The following is an 18,242-nucleotide window of genomic DNA, read 5'->3' on the forward strand; positions in this document are numbered from 1 at the left end:
CACCATATATTGTATGGGGTAAAATGACAAAATTTACAAAAAAATTAGTAAATCAAACAATCTATAGCAGCAATGTGATGTGTGTGTCCAACAGCCGTAAAAGAGCATCAATGGAGCGCGTCCAGGCTTTTTAGCAATAAACTTTCAAAATAAGTTCTCAGTCACATAAATACTGTGCATCTCTTTTATAAACTTTTGTATTTAAAAATGTAGTTCATACAAATGATAATGAATATGTAACCAATGTCATTTATATAATTTGGTGCTTAAATGTGAAAAGATACAAAGTGCTAGCATCGCAAGAACAGCTTTTTTGTAAAAGAAATGATTCAAAATGTAAAATATATAATTTTGACATATGTAAATACATCTAAAATCACTAAGCCAGTCTCTTTTCACAGATGCAAAGTTTTCTGTTGGTGCAGGGGTGGTCATTCCAATTTTTCAAGTCACTGTTAAAGTTCAGTTCACCACAGTCTTCATTGTTGAGATTGTTCGGCTCCCCACGCATCCAAAACCTGAAATTCAAAGAGATATTTACAAAATGACATGATGCCCAGTGATTTTATTATTATCATTTGGGTTTCATTTATGAAATTCTATGTGAACCTTGTTCTGACCAGTGAGCCATCCACCCATTTCCAGAGCCCCTCCTGCTCCAGGTCACTCAGTCCAATCCATCGGCGCCCCTTAAATGTCGAATGTGCAAATTTCTGTGATACAAAAGCAGTAGTTAAATAACAGATATAGTTATTTTAATTGGGTCCCTCGCTCCAAACCTGCTCCTGGACACTGCTGATGATGGTGAGGTCTGCTCCTCTCTGCTGACAGTACTGCCTGCTCTCCTGCCAGGTCTGCTCTGTGGTGGAGCCCAGGTAAACACTGCCTTGGAAATAAAGCCAACCTTCAGACGTGTAGTTATCTGAAAATAGGGATGATAGTAAAAATTCTGACATTTAAGTGAGACTAAACTGCTGTAGTGTGGCAGACTGTAGTGTAGACCCCCACAACAAAAGCATTTTTAAATCTTGAAGGATTCTTAAATGAGAAACAAAAATGCAAAAGTGCTGACCACAGACATGAGTGCAATTTTATGAGATTTTAAATGTTATGATCGTCAGAGCGCACAGAGACTCCACACTACAAGTGAAAAGTTGTGAAAGCCAGCACAGTTGTGTCAGCTGTTTCCTGACAGCATGACACATGACTCTCCCTCCTCGAACTGGCACCTTAACGTGGTGGAGAGGTTTGAGCATCTGAATGATCATGGGAGCTATGTTGTCAGGGGCTTCATGCCCCTGGTAGGGTCACCCATGGCAAACAGGTCCAGGGGGACAGGTCAGACTAACTGGCGTTGCCTGCAGGTAGAGGTGGCGAGCTGGTGTGGGCTTGCTTATTGCCCCACAGCTCAGCCGCCTCATGTTGGAGTTCTACTGGGGGACTTCAATGCTCACCTGGGCAATGACAGTGACACTTGAAAGAGTGTGATCGGGAAGAATGGCCTCCCTGATCTGAACCCGAGTGGTGTTATTGGATTTGTGTGCTAGTCACAGTTTGTCCATCACAAACACCATGCTCGAGCAGAAGGGTGTACATCAGTGCATGTGGCACCAGGTCGGAGGTTGATGATTGACTTTGTTGCCATGTTATCTGATCTCCAGCCATGTGTCTTAGACACTCGGGTGAAGAGAGGGGCAGAGCTGTCAACCAATCACCACCTGGTGATGAGTTGGATCTGCTGGCAGAGGAGAAAGCTGGACAGACCTGGCAGGCCCAAGCGTACTGTGAGTGTCTGTTGGGAATGTCTGGCAGAGTCCTCTGTCAGGGGGGTTTTCAACTCGCATCTCCAGGATAGCTTGTTTCCTAACAGCATGACACATGACTCTCTCCCCTCGAACTGCCACCTTAACGTGGTGGAGGGGTTTGAGCACTCGAATGATCCTGGGAGCTATGTTGTCGGGGGCTTCATGCCCCTGGTAGGGTCATCCATAGCAAACGGGTCCAGGGGGACAGGTCAGACTAAGAGCGATTCAGAAACCTGAATCGCTTTTAGTCTGAGCGAGGCTGGGGACAGGTTGGCATAGCTGTGGTTGTAAGGTCTGCAGTGCTTGTCAAGGCAGCAACCCCTGAAAATGGTGGACACTGGAAGTAAGGGATGCCGTCAGGCTGAAGAAGGAGTCATAGCGAGCCTTGTTGGCTTGTGTGACTCCTGAGGCAGCTGACGAGTACGGGCGGGCCAAGCGGGCCGCAGACTGTGCTGTCACATTGGCAAAAACTCTGGGTTGGGAGGAGTTCAGGGAGGCCATGGAGGAGGACTATCGGACGCTTCACCAACACTGTTTACAGTGCGGGCGGAGAGCTGCTGATCTCAACTGGGGATGTTGTCGGACGGTGGAAGAAATACTTCACCGTCACGTCTTCCGATGAGGAAGCAGAGACTGGGGATCTGGAGGCGGACTTGTTCATCACCCTGGTTGGCTCCTCGGTGGCAAGGCGCTGGGAGTGGACGAGATCCGCCCAAGTACCTCAAGTCTCTAGATGTTGTGGGGCTGTCTTGGCTGACACGTCTCTACAATATCATGTGGCAGTCGGGGACAGTACCACTGGATTGGCAGACCGGGGTGGTGGTCACTATGTATAAGAAGGGGGACTGGAGGGTGTGTTCCAGTTGCAGGAGAATCACACTCCTCAGCCTTCCTGGTAAGGTCTATTCCAGGGTACTGGAGAAGAGATTCCAACCGATAGTCAAACCTCGGATTCAGGAGGAGCAGTGCGGTTTTCATCCCGGTCACAGAACACTGGACCAGCTTTATACTCTCCGTCGAGTCCTCGAGGGTTCATGGGAAATTGCCCAACCGGTCCACATGTGTTTTGTGAATCTGGAGAAGACATTCGACCGTGTCCCTCGTGATGTCCTTTTTTGGTGTGCTCTGGAAGTATGGCGTTTGGGGACCTTTGCTAAGGGCTGGTCCCTGTAATGAATGTGCATGACTAAAACATGACTAAAACAGAACCAACTTGTCCCCACTTGGGCCAAATTGGACTGACCCAGGATAAGTGTGAACACACTCTTGCTTACTGTAAATTCACATTTTATTCTGTTTTGGTGGTAGCCTCCTACATTCACTAGAGCAGGCTCTACTCACCTATGGCTTGCAGTTTTAGCTTCAGCTTGTCTCTTTCTTCAGTGATTTCAAGTTCCCTGGCTTCAAGGACTGCAAAATATAACAATCTTAAAGGTGGCATTAAATCCAATATAATTAAAAGTAATGAAAAGAGCTGAGACCGCACATCACATAGTCTGGTGGTGCTGGCGGAGAAGCCACAGAGCACCTAATTAATTCTGTTGGGAGTCTATTTTTGCCAGATGTCGGAACTGACTGCAAGTCTTTTCCCTTTTTAATAAATGAATAGTTAACAAGACAGCAGAGCACCGGTCTGAGTGTGAATATCACACTGCAGCAACACCAAGCACTGGAGTCATGGGCTAGACTGGCTGCAGTCTGGGCGAGGCGTTAGCAAAGAATTAAAGCGTTGCATTTTTAAAAATATGTTGTCGGTAGAAGCCCCCACGAGCATCAGTTGCACTGCCATCTTAGTTGTATCCATTTGATTGTTTCAGTTGGTATCTCCCCTGGAAAGTCATTTGCTGCATTTGCAAGTCTGTAGCATCTTAGAGGAACATACAGTAGCTAGCTTGTTTCGCAATGCGCTGCACTTCTTACTTGGTCTGCCTCATTGGCAGATAGGCAGCATATACCCAATTCTACACCTATTAAGCTGCTTCGAGAGATGGAGGCTGGGTAAAAAGACTCAGGATGGGAAAGAGAAGCTCAACAGGACCAACATTCAAGGGTCGGGATGGATGGATGGATAGTTGATAGATAGATGGATCGATCAAAACAGAAATCTTGGAGCATCATTGTAGACTACTCTTTCCAATCTCTGTAGATTTTGTATAGTTCACCCACAGGTGCAGTATGTTCTAAACCAAGTTCAATCAGAACAGAATAGGAGCTAACTTTCCGTGACAACACAACATAAAAGATTTTTGCTAAATTAATACAATTTGTTTTTGTATACATTCAACCTTAACTAAATGACCTTAACAAGACTACACAAGTTATTCATGCAGAGCCAATGCAAGACAAATATGATAAAGCTACATACTGTAACTGTAGGTTAAAAAAAATGGTTGTGGTGAATCAACACAATTCAATTGTGTGCACTTGTTGTGCAGGAGACATTTTGATGTTATAAAACTGTGCTAAGCCAACACTACATAATAATAGTGTTAAATGGATTTGTTTATGTAGGACCATGACCTTGGAGAACAGTTTCTACGAGTTTCTATGTTCCCCATCTTGATATTCGTCAAAGTTTTCCAGATGACCTTTCTGATTTCTCTGCTGAGCTAATTGCAATTCTGTGAATATTATGGTGGCTGAAGGAAGTAGTAGTAAAAAAAAATGCAGTAATTTGTACAGTCACCCTCATCACTATTGGCTTTGAAAGGACTTTCATATTATAAATGAAATTTTGACTATAATTTACAGGGTATAGACGGTGGGATTCAGTGTGGGGGTTCTTGTGGGTGCAGCTCATGTTGGTGTGGAAAGAAATGAAATAGCAGACCGCCCTGTTAAGGCTAGTATAAAAAAGGCAAGAGTACAACCAAAAGTGCAATAAGGGAGGATGGAGTGTCGCTCAGTTTTGCAGTCTGTTATAAGACAACAGTGGCAGCAAATGTGGGATGCTGAAAACAAAAGGAGGAAGCTGTGTGGTATTGTCTTTGCAGTTAATGCCACTTCTAGAACCTGCCTCTCACGTCAGGATGACATCAAGTCTTAGGCTGGGTCACTGTGGGTTAGTGGGGTGTTCCTTATTGAGAAACATAATGATGTCTGCTGTGAAGGTTGTGTTCCTGAGACTGTGGGACATGTTGTGTTAGTGTTCAACATATGCAGAATAGAAGAGAGCTAGGTTCAGAGCGCTTTCTGATTTGGGATTCACTTTTTCCTTAAAGATAATATTAGGATATGGAGCTTCCCCAAACTACATCTTACATCTTGTTACATCTCTTGAGGAATGCAGGGATAAATCATCAAGTATCAGATAGAAAGCTCACTATTAGCATTTTTTGTGTGTGTTAATCACTCTTGCCATGCCTACTCTGCCAGAAATAAAAATAAGAATTGAAGAGCTCCTTCACACGAGGCAGTGATACAGGCCATGTCTCAATTCACCCAATGCACCTTTTGAAGGGTCCCTTCGAAGTACTCCTCAAAGTGTAGTTTGAAGGTTCCGGACGACAATGTGCCCTCCTCAGTGTAGCCGCCATCTTGCTGAAGTGGGACAGGCCTACATCACGGACCGCACTTCCACCGCTGTCTTTGAGCATACGATACGTACATTACGTACGTTAATTTTAATTATTTATTATTTAATAGAAGAAAAGTCAAGATGTCGTCGTTGCAGCCGTTTCTTTCTGTTTAGATTGAATATCAATAGGCAAATATAACGTTCAAGGTGATTTTTTTCTCAATTGTAGCTACTTCATAACTTTAACAAAATATACCTTGTGAAAATGTAATAACAGAGACAGAGGTAACAATATCATTTTGACATTCATAGTCTATAAACCAGAGAACACTGATTAGTTGTACATAGTGGGATATTGCAGTTTAACGATTCGGTATTTTGGCCAGTTGCTACACCACTTTAATAACAGTAGAGGGCACTGTTTCCCTTCTATGCCGTGCCAGTTCTTTTCATATTATTATTGTAAAGTATTTTCTAGCAGTGCAGCGCTACATCAAACTAGAATCTTGATTTACTAACACTAAGGTAAATAACACGTGCCCACCAAAGGGTGCAGACCTATGGAATGTACCGGAACTCATGAAGATTTTGTGCACGTCTCAGGACTCTCTTCTATCCTTTCCTGAGAGTCCGTTGCTTTATTGTTCACATTACCTGTGTGTAACTCATTAAACTCTTCTGACTGATTGAGTCTCTTGGTCTTTGACGCTTACAATAGAAACGAACATTCTTACATGATAATAATGTCTTCTAATTGTCTAGCAATAACTGCACATTCCTTTATTTCATGTAACTTCCCTCCTTTTTAATCATCAAACACATGGCCTGTACAGATCTTTATTCAGATTTAACAGTTTCATGTCACTCTGTTGTAGATGAGGTAAACCAGTACGAACATTTGAACGTGTATTGCGCAGCGGACTCCATTTTCTTCTCTTTTTTGCGTAGTCGCGGTGCATGATGGGATATAGCAGTGAGTGCATGGATGCACGCTTAGGTTACGTCCGATCCCCATGGAAACGGTGGAAAGGGCAGGGCAGGTTTGTCGGGCGCATTCAGTCGGGTGCATTGAACTGGGACAGCCCTTGTCGGGCTGGAAATTTCGTATCTGCCCTTCGACACACACTTCCAATGGTGATTCTAAGGCCATTTTCGTGAATTGAGACACGGCCACAGAGAGGCTCTGTTTGAACTTAACACACAAGTTGTACACAGCTCCCGATTTGGATAGTTTATAATAGTTTATAATATAGACATCTGATTGCATTGCAGCATTCTACATACTGTTGTCTATATAGTGCTGTAATACAAAGTGCAATACATGATGTGTATCAGTCAGTTTACTCAGAAAGAGTCAGTGTGGAGGCCCCTGCAATTCACACATTTCAAATTATCAGGGTAATATCTGCTATGTTTACGGTCTATTGTACTTGTACTTGTAACAGCCTCGTCACTTCTCGTCTGGACTACTGCAATTCTCTTCTGTTTGGTCTCCCACAAAAAACACTCCATAAACTTCAGCTGGTTCAGAATTCAGCAGCTCGTATTATCACACGCACCCCTTCCATCAACCACATCACACCCATCCTACAGCAACTTCATTGGCTCCCCATCTCACACCGCATCCAATATAAAATCCAATCCTGCTCCACACATTCAAAGCCATCCATAACCTTGCACCTCCATACCTCTCAGACCTCCTCCATATTGCCACATCCGCTCGCTCTCTCCGCTCCTCTTCCTCTCTCCATCTCTCTGTTCCCTCAGCCCGGCTTGTCACCATGGGGAGTAGGGCCTTCAGCCGCTCTGCTCCCCAGCTCTGGAACCCTCTCCCCCCTGACCTCCGCAATACTGACACACTCTCAGACTTCAAATCCAAACAAAAAACCCACTTGTTCAGACTGGCATATTCTTTATAATCCACAACTGCACTGTCCTTTTCAATGTTTGTTTTTATCTGAATGCTTTTAACTGTATGTTCATAAATGTTGATTTTAACTGTCTGTAAATTGTATATTATATTGTATTGTAAGGTGACCTTGAGTGCCCAGAAAGGCGCCCTATAAATAAAATGTATTATTATTATTATTATTATTATTATTATTATTATTATTATTATTATTATTATTATTATTATTATTATTATTATTATTGTCCTCAGAATTGTATCCCTCACTTTAAACAGTCATTTTACGAATAGGCCTACCATAGATCCACATTCGGACCCAGTGGCTCTGTACTAGCATTGCATTTGTGTAAATATGAATAAATTCATTGTGTTGCCTGGTGAATGTGTGGTTATATAGGATTTTGTACAACACTTTAGTGATAACATCCAAATGCACTTTTTAGCACATGTTTGTGTAGATGCTTTTAGCAGAGTTTGAGACTAAATAAACCTAGATCATGCAGGAGCCTTTGTGATGCTGTGTGGAGGCACCCTGGACTTTTCCGGGTAAGGAAGTAACTCTGTGCAGATGTTTTCTATGATCTGGGACTTCATTCACATTGTATGTGATGCATTGTACAGAACTGCTCTGATAAAATGGCAGCAACATACAGTATCTGCATCTGCATTAGTTATGTTTACTTACAGAATTGATGGTTGGACAGTGCTCGTTGACAGGTCAAAAGATTAAAATAGAAACCGTTATACTTGTGCAAATATTACTTACTGGAAAGAGTCTTCAACTTCTCTCTTTTCTGGGTCAGGGTTTGCTCACAGGTTTCCAGGGCTGAAAAAGACCATAGAGTTTGTAATATAACATTCAAGGAGCATACATTTCAAGTTCTGCATTTTACTCACAAGAATGGCTTTTCTGCAGCTCATCTTTTTGCTTCGACAGATCTTGGCGACTAGTTTGAAGAACTATAACAATTAGTGATAAAAAAAAAAAAATTTGAGTGTGATAATGAGTGTGATGAAATCATTCAGTTTGTTTGTATCCCATTACATTTATTCTTCTTTGCTAATAAAGTGTTTCAAAGAAAATGCTAAAGAGAGGTATGATGTATAATTCCATTACGTTTCCCAAGCGCGTCCATCTCAGCAGTTACATTGTCATATGTGCTCTTGTCGATGTTTGGAGGATGGTCTACAAATCCAAAATTGATTTATTATTTTATGGCTGTGATTAGTAATATTATTTTATTTGATTATGTAACTCACAGAGACGAAAATAGACATTGAGAGAAGCTTGTATGATGCACAGAAGACCAAAACTGATGCTGACCAGTAGAATCCATTTCCCTATAAACAAAATGTAGCAGATCAGAGAGTTGTGAGCAGCGTAAATAAAGTCTTACCTGGTTCAGTGGCAGTCTGCGAATCAGTGACACTTCCAGAGTTACTTCTGTTTCTTTTTGTATGAACCCTACGCTCCATCATACTCAGTGCAGACTCGAGTGCTGATGCAAATGTGAGCTGGAGGTGTGCAGCACATATATTTTGTGCATTGCGTACAAAACAATAACAAACGTGTTTGGGGTTTTTCTGCCTGTGGTTTTTGTGGTTCCTCATTTTCTTCAAATGGACAGTGGCATTCAGCACTCAGTGAGCAACAATATAACAACAATAACTTTCACTGGAGTATTTCCTTAGGCAAATTAAATTGATTTCTAAAACCAGCAATAATTTTCCATTGCACTTTGCACATTGCACATTCACTACTAGGATAACACAAAAACAACTTGTATAGTAAAAGTAGCTTAGCCGAAAGCTAAAGGGACATATTGAATAACATTGAAGCATAGCATCTATTCTGCTATTTTCTGATCCTGATGGTTTTTTTCTGTGTGCATTAGTGATTTGAAGAGCCTTGTGAGTGCTGACACAAAGTGTATGTGCCAGTGTTTATGTGTGAACTGTTCACCAGCTGCAGCATATGTGTGGTTAAAGCCAGAGCAACAGGAAAGGAAAACCACAGCCCAGGGCGCAGATGCTGATTTATCTGTCACGCGTGTGTACAGTTGTGTCTGACTCTGTTATTGCACAGCAAATTCTGAAAAATAAATTCTTACAAATATGAGGTTATTTATGGACATACTATTCAGGGCAATTGTCATAAAATTAATGTTTTAACTCAATTACCTCAATGTCATCTTTGTAAAACACATGCAATGTAAAACAATACAAGCTTTCACCCAAATGTATACGTTTATTAGCATTTGGACATTACAGAACATCATGATCCTCAACATAAATGAAACTCAAGAAGGTACATTTGAATGGAGTAAAGTATCATTGTTGGCATAGTGTATGGTATGTGATTCAACTAAATGAAAATGTTCTCACTCTGCTGGATATCAGCTGCTGCAGTGACTGCGGTGTTGGGTTTGAACCATCGTTGCTGGTTCACTGGTTCAGACCAGGAAGATCTCTGCAGCACACAGATGTGGAAACCTTAAGACAACCTTGTCCATAACTTTATCTTTATAGAGATTAAAAGCCCTATATTACACAAAATCGACTCTTGTGACCTTTAAGCCGTGTTAGAATGTTATCTCCTCAAAAACAAACCCAGAGTTGTGTTTTGTTTCATTCACATATGTTTGAGTAACCCTGTGTTATTCGTCAGTCTACATCTCAGATCAGGAAAAAAAATGTGAGTACCTTCTGTTCCTGCCCACAGGCCCCTTCATGATGTACTCAGTTCAGCACACAGATCCCCTCCAACACCATGTTGGAGGTCTTGGTGTTGAGTTTATGTCATGATTGATTGAGCTATGTTGTCATCTTGAGGAAACTGGTACTGCCACAAGAAATAAAAACAATAATAATAATCTTTATGCAAACACTGCAGCAAACAAACACATGAACTTAGGCATTGAACCTAATTTAAAATGAAAAAAACAAATTTAACTAGACAGACCTTACAAGAACTTACCAGAATTGATATGGTTTGTCTGCTATGTCCCAAGTGGTTGCCCAAAACACCCAACAAGCGAGGGAGAGATCTAACACCAGGGCATGAACTAAACAAGTGTCGTTAGCTTTACGCACTGTGGATAATAATATTTACAACAAGCCCTACTACAACCAGTACTAGCCAATGACCATGCATTTCTACTAGTTCCTGCTACACAAAATCAATCCATTGTTATTGTACGTGCATTGAATATTTGCAATTACTTTGCAAACCTCAATGGTTTTAAAACATTGGTCAAATTGATTGGTATGTAGACTATATAGCGAATGATATCTGTGTAATTCCTCAGTCATCCTGGTATGATCCATAGTAAAAGAAAAGAGAACCGAGTCCTACTTAGCATAGTCATTCAAGCTCCTAATGAGTGATTTCACACCTATTAGCATCCTGGCTATCAAGTTTTCTTTGTTTTGATTTGGATCTGAGGATGGAGTTATAGATGGGGATAGATGGTATCTCAGGCCCCCATTCCTGTTCAAGGAAGGATTGTCTTTGAACCAAAATTGCTTCAGTTTCTGTCTTAAAGTGGAAAGAAAACACTCTCTGCTTGTGGATATCCATAGTGGACCTTCAATAGATCTAAGAGAGGTAAAATACAACAGGACAACAGGGAATCTGAGCCTAAAAGGAAAGGTGTAACCATTCCTTTCACAGATGGTGTGTCTGAAAAGCTTCAGAGAATTTTCAGACAGTATGAAATTCCTGGCTATTTCAAACCTCCAAATACTTTCAGACAGAAACTTGTTCATCCAAAGGACAAAACCTCAAGAAACAAAGCAATGTGGTCTACTCCATTCAGTGTAGCCACTCCATAAGAGAAGAGAAGAGAATGTACCAACACCACTGCAAGAGCTCCTCTGGACCCCAGTCCACCATACATCTCCATCTCAAAGCCACTCCATTGAAAATAGTGAGGTGCAAATCTTAGCCAAAGAAAAGAAATGGTTTGAGAGTGGATTTAACAATAGGTGTTTTCAGTTTCAGTGTAGTTAGCTTCTCCTTTCAGATAGACATAAGCCAGTGTCCACCAGTAATCTGACCAGAACTGAAGAAACGCCTTGGATGAGCTGTAAAACGTCCTCACTCCTACACATTTTTGTCTAGTTCACAGGTTTTATATTTTTCAGTAATCAATCAGTAATCAAGCTGCACCTGGGGAGGACAAAGGAGCCAGAATCAGCGCCAGATCGTTCGCGTATCCACAGTGATCCCGCTCCCTGGACCTGCTCAGCTCCTCTGTCTCCGACCCAGCTCTCCACAACCGGTACAAACTTTACATCTTCCGACCCAACTCATCTCGACCAGTACTGCTCACCTCGTCTCTGACCCCACTGCTCATGCTCTGCTCCTGGACCACAGCAAACAACCCTGCTCTCAACTCCCTTCATTTGCACATTTAAAAACAGTGAATAAACTTTTTTAAACTTTTCCCCGAGTCCTGTCTCTTTGGTTCCTCTGTCAGTCATTACAACATATATACAGTGAGTTCTAATTTTCAACTTCCGTCCCTGGTTGGGCTTTTTGACCCAACCAGGGACGGAATACAAAATATAATACAAAATACAAAATATGTGAAAACATTATTGAGCTCTTAGTGTAATTACATATTCAACACTCACTCATTCACTCTCATACTAAACCAAAGCATACCATACTGTTTACACATGGGTACAGTTGTGGTTTATTTTCACTTAGAATTAAACCTGCATGTGAAGATTTTGGATTGTTCTTTTACTAAACATCATGAAATCAAATCATCTTCATTTCAGTGGGTAGTAAGACCCACAGCTCACACCTTCTATAGGAAAAGGCTGATGGTCCAAAAGACGTCCTGCAAGGCAAGGCAAGGCAAGTTAATTTGTATAGCACCCCACAAATCTCCATCAATATATACAAATCTCCATCAACATATACATTTTCCAATTTCAACAAAGTACTCCCTGTTTTCTAAATAGGACTTGAACCAGTTTATTGCCATACCAGAGATGCACCAGTCCTCTAGTCTCTGTAAGAGAATCCCATGATCCACAGTGTCAAAGGCAGCACTCAAATCTAACAGGATCAAGACTGAGACTTTGCCTACATCAGTGCTCAGGCGGATGTCATTTGTCACCTTGATAAGAGCAGTCTCAGTGTTGTGGTGGGGTCTAAAACCTGATTGGAAAACATCAAAGGAGTTGTTCATTTCAAGGAAGTTAATAAGCTGTTGGTAAACCACCTTTTCGAGGACTTTGCCTAAAAATGGCAGATTTGAGAATGGTCGATAAATGTTCAATATTGTGGCATCAAGACTGCTCTTTTTTAAGAGAGGCCGCAGTTTTCAAAGCTCTTGGGAATGTTCCAGATTGAAGTGACATATTAACTATTTGAGTGAGTGGTGACAGCAAACTGTTGAGCACAGACTTTAAAAATTTAGTGGGTAACACATCGAGGCAGCATGTAGATGAACTCAGACTGGTGACAATCTCTTGGATAGTTTTGTCAGTTACAGGTGTAAAGTGAGTCAGCTCTAAGAGTCTAGCTGAATGCTGGGTTGTTATTTGCGTTGTGGAATTTATGGCATTTTTAATGCCCTGAACCGTGTCATTAAAGAACAATGCAAACTTGTTGCACTTAGATGTGGAAATTAGTTCTAACGGCAGTGGAGCTGGGGGGTTTGTTAATCTGTTTACTGTTGCAAACAGGACACGAGAGTTGTTACTGCAACTTCCAATAATGTCAGAAAAATACCTTTGCCTTGTTCTACATAAACTGTGGTTGTACATACGCATCTTTTCTCTGTAAATCTCATAATGAGCCTGGAGCTTTGACTTGCGCCATTCCCGCTCGGCCCTCCGGCACTCCCTTTTCTGTGCCCTGACGGAGTCATTATTCCTCCATGGCACTTTCTGCTTGTCTTTAACCATTTTAACCTTCATCGGGGCAATGGTGTCCAGAATATTCAAAACACTCGAAGTTACAGAGTTCAACAAATCATCAACATTAGAACATGAGGCATTTTCAAAGTGTATCATTTCCATGAATAGTGCACCTGTTTTATCATTTATGTGTCTCCTTCGAACAACTGCAGGACCAGCCGCTGGTTTGGGAATAACAGACAGGTCAAAGAAGACACAGAAATGATCAGACAGAGCAACATCCACCACATTGACATTTGAAATATTTACTCCTTTTGTAATGAGCAGGTCCAGAGTGTGTCCTCTGTTGTGGGTGGGCTCGCTGACATGCTGAGTCAGACCAAAGGTTTCAAGGACAGAACTGAGCTCTTCTGTCAAACACATTATCCACATGTACATTAAAATCACCTGTAATGACTAAACCATCAAAGTCTGTGCATACAACTGAAAGCATCTCAGTAAAATCATCAATAAAACTCAGACAGTGCTGGGGAGGTTTGTATATGTTTGTAGAGTATGGAGGGGGATTGTTTTAGCTCCATTTTAAAGAAAACATACTCAAAAGATGAAAACACCCCAAATGACAATCTGTGAGTGACTAAATTATCTCTAAAAAATGCACACACACCCCCACCCTTTTTGTTTAGTCGTGTTTCAGATTCAAATTTGAAATTGGGCGGAGTTAATTCCACTAGAATTACCTGTATTTTTGTCGAGCCATGTTTCGGTTAAAAACATAAAGTCAAGACTAAAAGAAGAAATAAAATCATTAATTAAAAAGGACTTGTTACATAAAGATCTGACATTGAGCACAGCAAGTTTCAGATTAGAGTTTTAGTTTAAGTTAAAGCAAAGCAGAAGGAATAAAACCCGATTGAATGTTGAGGATATAAATTGTTCATAGGTATGTGCTTCATGGGCAGAGGTCCATTCAACTAAAGGTTCTGAATTTCTCAGCAACAGATGAACTTGTCTTGACTATCATGATTCTAATATGTCCACCAAGTAAATGGGCAGTGAGTTTGGAAATTCACACATATTGTTAGAATCCATCTTGCTGTGCAGTTATTCATTTAAATTATTATTAATTATAGGTATGTGTGCCAAAAAACTCCCCAGTTTTATTGAATGCAGAAAAGTAGTTTATTACCAGCTACAGCCTCATAACAAGCATATCAGAATAGATAAAAATACATGTGCAGCATTATTTTAATTATGTAAAATATTTTTTTCACAGATGAAAGGACGTTCTGTAGCACAGCTGAGATCATTCCAGTTTTGTAACCCGACTTTAAAATGGATTTCACCACAATCTTCCTTTCTCTCATTGTTTGGCTCACCATCACTCCAGAAGCTAAAATTCAAAACACATATTGACACAATCACATGTTTTGTATTGAAAGCAATGTCTTGTTATTTTTAGGGTTGGATCAAGTTTGCATTAACCTTATATTGAGCAGTGAGCCATCCACCCATTTCCAAACCCCCTCCTGCTCCACGTCACTCAGTCCAATCCATCTTCTCTGTGGAAAGTGTAAAGTTTCATATTCCTGTGAAACAAAAGCAGTAGTTAAAATATATATATATGTTGTTGCTTTATTTTTGTCCCTAGCTCACTTCACTTCACCCTCACTTTTACAAAGTTTTACAAAGATGAACATGGTCTGGAACCATATCCTGATTTGAGATGCGCATGACAGACAGAGAAACACAGACGACTGAAAAACAGTGTGGAGTCAAAGCACCAAACTCTTAAAAAAAAGAAGTTATATAGTTTGATCTGAATGATAGAATTTTCTTCCACTTTTGACAGACACATGCTAAAAATTAGCGGTTGTAGTTGGATGGAGGCTTTCAGGCTCCATGGTCTGATTCCACACCCCTCAGGATTCAAACAGAATGTAGAAAGAACTACCAGTAGCTGCTCTGGCAACTTAGCTCCAGACCTGCTCCTGGACACTGCTGATGATGGTGAGATCTGCTCCTCTCTCCAGACAGTACTGCCTGCTCTCCTGCCAGGTCTGCTCTGTGGTGGAGCCCAGGTAAACACTGCCTTGAAAATACAGCCAGCCTTTAGACGTGTAGTTATCTGAAAAAAATAAATTCTTTGTTGTTCACATCTACAATAATTTTAAACTCTGCTTCTCTTACTAGTCATGGTATGTGAGGCCTTTAATCAATGGGGAATTACAAATGCAGCTCACTGCTGTTGCTTTACTTTGTTGCTGACAGTCTCCGCACACCCTCCCTCATGTTTCAGAGAACCAGAGTTATAATGTAACCTGAAGATTCTGTGTTCCCTATTTTGAATCCCGAAGAGAATCACAATAACAATTTTGTCTTCCAGCAAGAGGATTTTTAAGAAATATTTACTATGACAGGACAATGGCATCCTCACATGGTAAAAGCATATTTACCTATCTCCTGGAATCCTTTCTCCAATTTTGCTCTTTCTTCAGTAATTTGGTGATTTAAGCTTTCAAGGGCTGAAAAAAAAAAAAAAAAAGTTAATGTGTGGACCAAAAGATAAAGACAGAATTTTGTCCCAGCAGCCATTGTGCTTCCATATAAAGTCACTTAACATAACTAAAATCTTTTATCTTTAATGGACTTTTGTGATTGCCATTGTCATGGTTGGCTGCTCTAGCACACTGGACAGTTTGTAATTTTTTTTAAACATTTATCTTAAATTTTTAACTTTTAAAATTATTAACATTTTGGGATTTTGACCAACTAAGAAGAGGAGGTTGTGCAGTTCAAAATATGGAAGTTAAAGACTATTGGATTGTGTGATTGCAGGAGTTGTTTTTTTCAGTATCCATGTTGACCCTTCATGGAGTAGAGTGAGGCTGTTGTGTCTCCAAAGTTCACCTGGTCCCCCTGGACACTGCTGTGATGCCACATGACACAGGGGAGATAAAGAGAGAATTTTGTCCCAGCAGAACTGAGACAGTCTCACGGAACTGAAACTGCTCTTGTCAAGATAACAGTGCTGCTTTTGACTCTGTCGATTATGGGAACCTCTTATAGAGACCAGAGGACAGGGTGAACATTTCTGATACTGCGCCTAACTAGATTAAGTCCTCTCTAGAAGACAGTTAATACTTTGTTGAAGTTGGAAAATGTTTGTCTCAGATCACATGATCCTGACTTGTGGGGTGCCCCAGGGGTCAATCCTGGGACCCCTTGTGTTGAATCTCCATAAGCTGCCGTAAGGCCAGTTAATATGCAGCAATAATGTGTCCTACCACTATGCAAATGACGCTCCGATCTATGTCACACTGGCAGCAGGTGAATATATAGTCTTTGGTCCACAAAAAAAAAAGAGAAAGTATCAGCTGTCACCTCCAGTGTCTCTCTCTCTCTTCAACCTTAAAATCAAGCTAAAAATGTAGGGATAATAATACACTTGAATTTAGACTTGAATTTATCAGCCACATCAAATCAATAACATCAATAACAGCTTTTTACCATCTGAAAATCATTACAAACATCAAACCTACACTGTCAAACCAGACTTGGATCAGCTAGCTGGCCTCTCCAAACGAGCAGTAAGACAGCTGTAGTACATTCAGAATGCTGTTACCCGGGTCTTGACTAGAACCAGTAAGTACGAGCTCAGTTTCTAAGCTAAAGTCTCTGCACTGGCTTCCTGTGGCTTAGAGAATAGACTTTAAAACAGCTGTGCTTGTTTACAAAACTCTTTATGGTACTCTGAGGCCTCTTGCTGGTGCCCAAAGTCAGGACTAAACATGAGGAATCAGCCTTTCAGCACTTTCAGCTGTGCATAAAACAGGAAGATTCTTCTCTTTTAATGTAAATTTTATAATGATTATTTATGTTTTGATTTTGAATTGTGATTTGAATGTCTTTCTTATTCTTTAAATTACTTTGTGTACGAATTGTGCTATACAACCTTGTTACCTTGTTTATTTAACCAGAGGACATTATAAAAAGTTATAAGTTGGTTAAATGATTATAGATGGCAGCTGATGTCATGTGTAATAATGCCTTGCAATACATAATATTGTTTCGCACAGCCAGCACAATTCAGTGCAGGAAGCTATCGAGCATTACCCCTCGCTCAGACTGTACATGTTGCAGCTCTGGCTGCACATTGTGCAGTCCGGTGGTGTCGGTGGAGATGCAGAAGCGCTCTACATTAATTTTGTTGGGAGTCAACCACAAGCCTTTTCTCTTAATAAATGAATAGTTATCGCATGTATACTTGCTCTCGCACATGCAACCTTCAAAGGCAGTGACACAACAGGACAGCAGTGCACCAGTGTGAGTGTCACACTGCAGCAACACCAGCCCAACACTTCTTAAACAGACTGATCAAAACAGAAGTCTTGGACTATCATTGTAGAATACTCTCTCCAGTCTCTGTAGGCTAGATTTTTTATAGTTCACCCGCAGATGTACAGTACACTCTAAACCAAGTCACTTTAACTTGGAGTGACAACACAATAGATTTTTGCTAAATTACCACAATTTGTTGATGTATACATTCAACCTTATCTAAATGTGTCAAGACACAATGTATTTATGCAGAGCCAATGTGAGTAAAATATGATAAAGCTACATAACAGTAGGTGACTGTTATGTTGACTGTTTTTTGTGACTGTTTTACACAAAAAAGTATTTAGTTGACTCTTCCGCGAAGGAGAGGGCAATAGTGGTGTTACATTTCTTTCTTCAGGGATATATCATCAAGTATAGGGTAGAGAGCTCACTATTAGCATTTTCTTTGTGTGTTAATCACCTAACCACTAGGGGGAAGCAAAGCATTTGCTGTGCCTAGTCTGCCAGAAACTGAAAAGAAGTGAAGGATCGTGTCAGAGTAAATTGTCTGATCCACACTGTCAGACAGTGTGTGTAGTGCAGCAGTGCAGAGTGGCATGACAGAGGCATCATAAAGCAATTTTTTAAAATAGGCTACAAACATACCCTTTAGTAACACAATATGGATTTAACAAAATTACACAAACAATTACAAACACATAATGTATACAGGAGCAAAATCTAACAGTATGCAACTATATTTAAAGTGGAAATGTAAAAAAAAATTGTAGCCTAGATTGGTCAGGGTGCC

The 18,242-nt window shown here is 40.7% G+C and overlaps 1 protein-coding gene across 1 annotated transcript in view; it reads right to left on the reverse strand.

The window, feature by feature from the left end:
* Positions 1-327: 327 nt before the first annotated feature.
* LOC117384738 (CD209 antigen-like protein C) overlaps positions 328-18,242 on the reverse strand; it is a 40,471-nt gene continuing 22,556 nt past the window's right edge. The window contains exons 6-9 of the mRNA XM_033981890.2: positions 3,147-3,215; positions 780-922; positions 610-713; positions 328-518 (exon numbers count right to left, since the gene is read on the reverse strand). Of these exons, the coding sequence (XP_033837781.2) occupies positions 380-518; positions 610-713; positions 780-922; positions 3,147-3,215 (455 nt within the window). The 3' untranslated portion in view covers positions 328-379. The remainder of the gene's footprint in view (positions 519-609; positions 714-779; positions 923-3,146; positions 3,216-18,242) is intronic.

The sequence above is a fragment of the Periophthalmus magnuspinnatus genome, chromosome 17, assembly GCF_009829125.3.
Source record: "Periophthalmus magnuspinnatus isolate fPerMag1 chromosome 17, fPerMag1.2.pri, whole genome shotgun sequence".
NCBI classification, from domain to species: domain Eukaryota; kingdom Metazoa; phylum Chordata; class Actinopteri; order Gobiiformes; family Gobiidae; genus Periophthalmus; species Periophthalmus magnuspinnatus.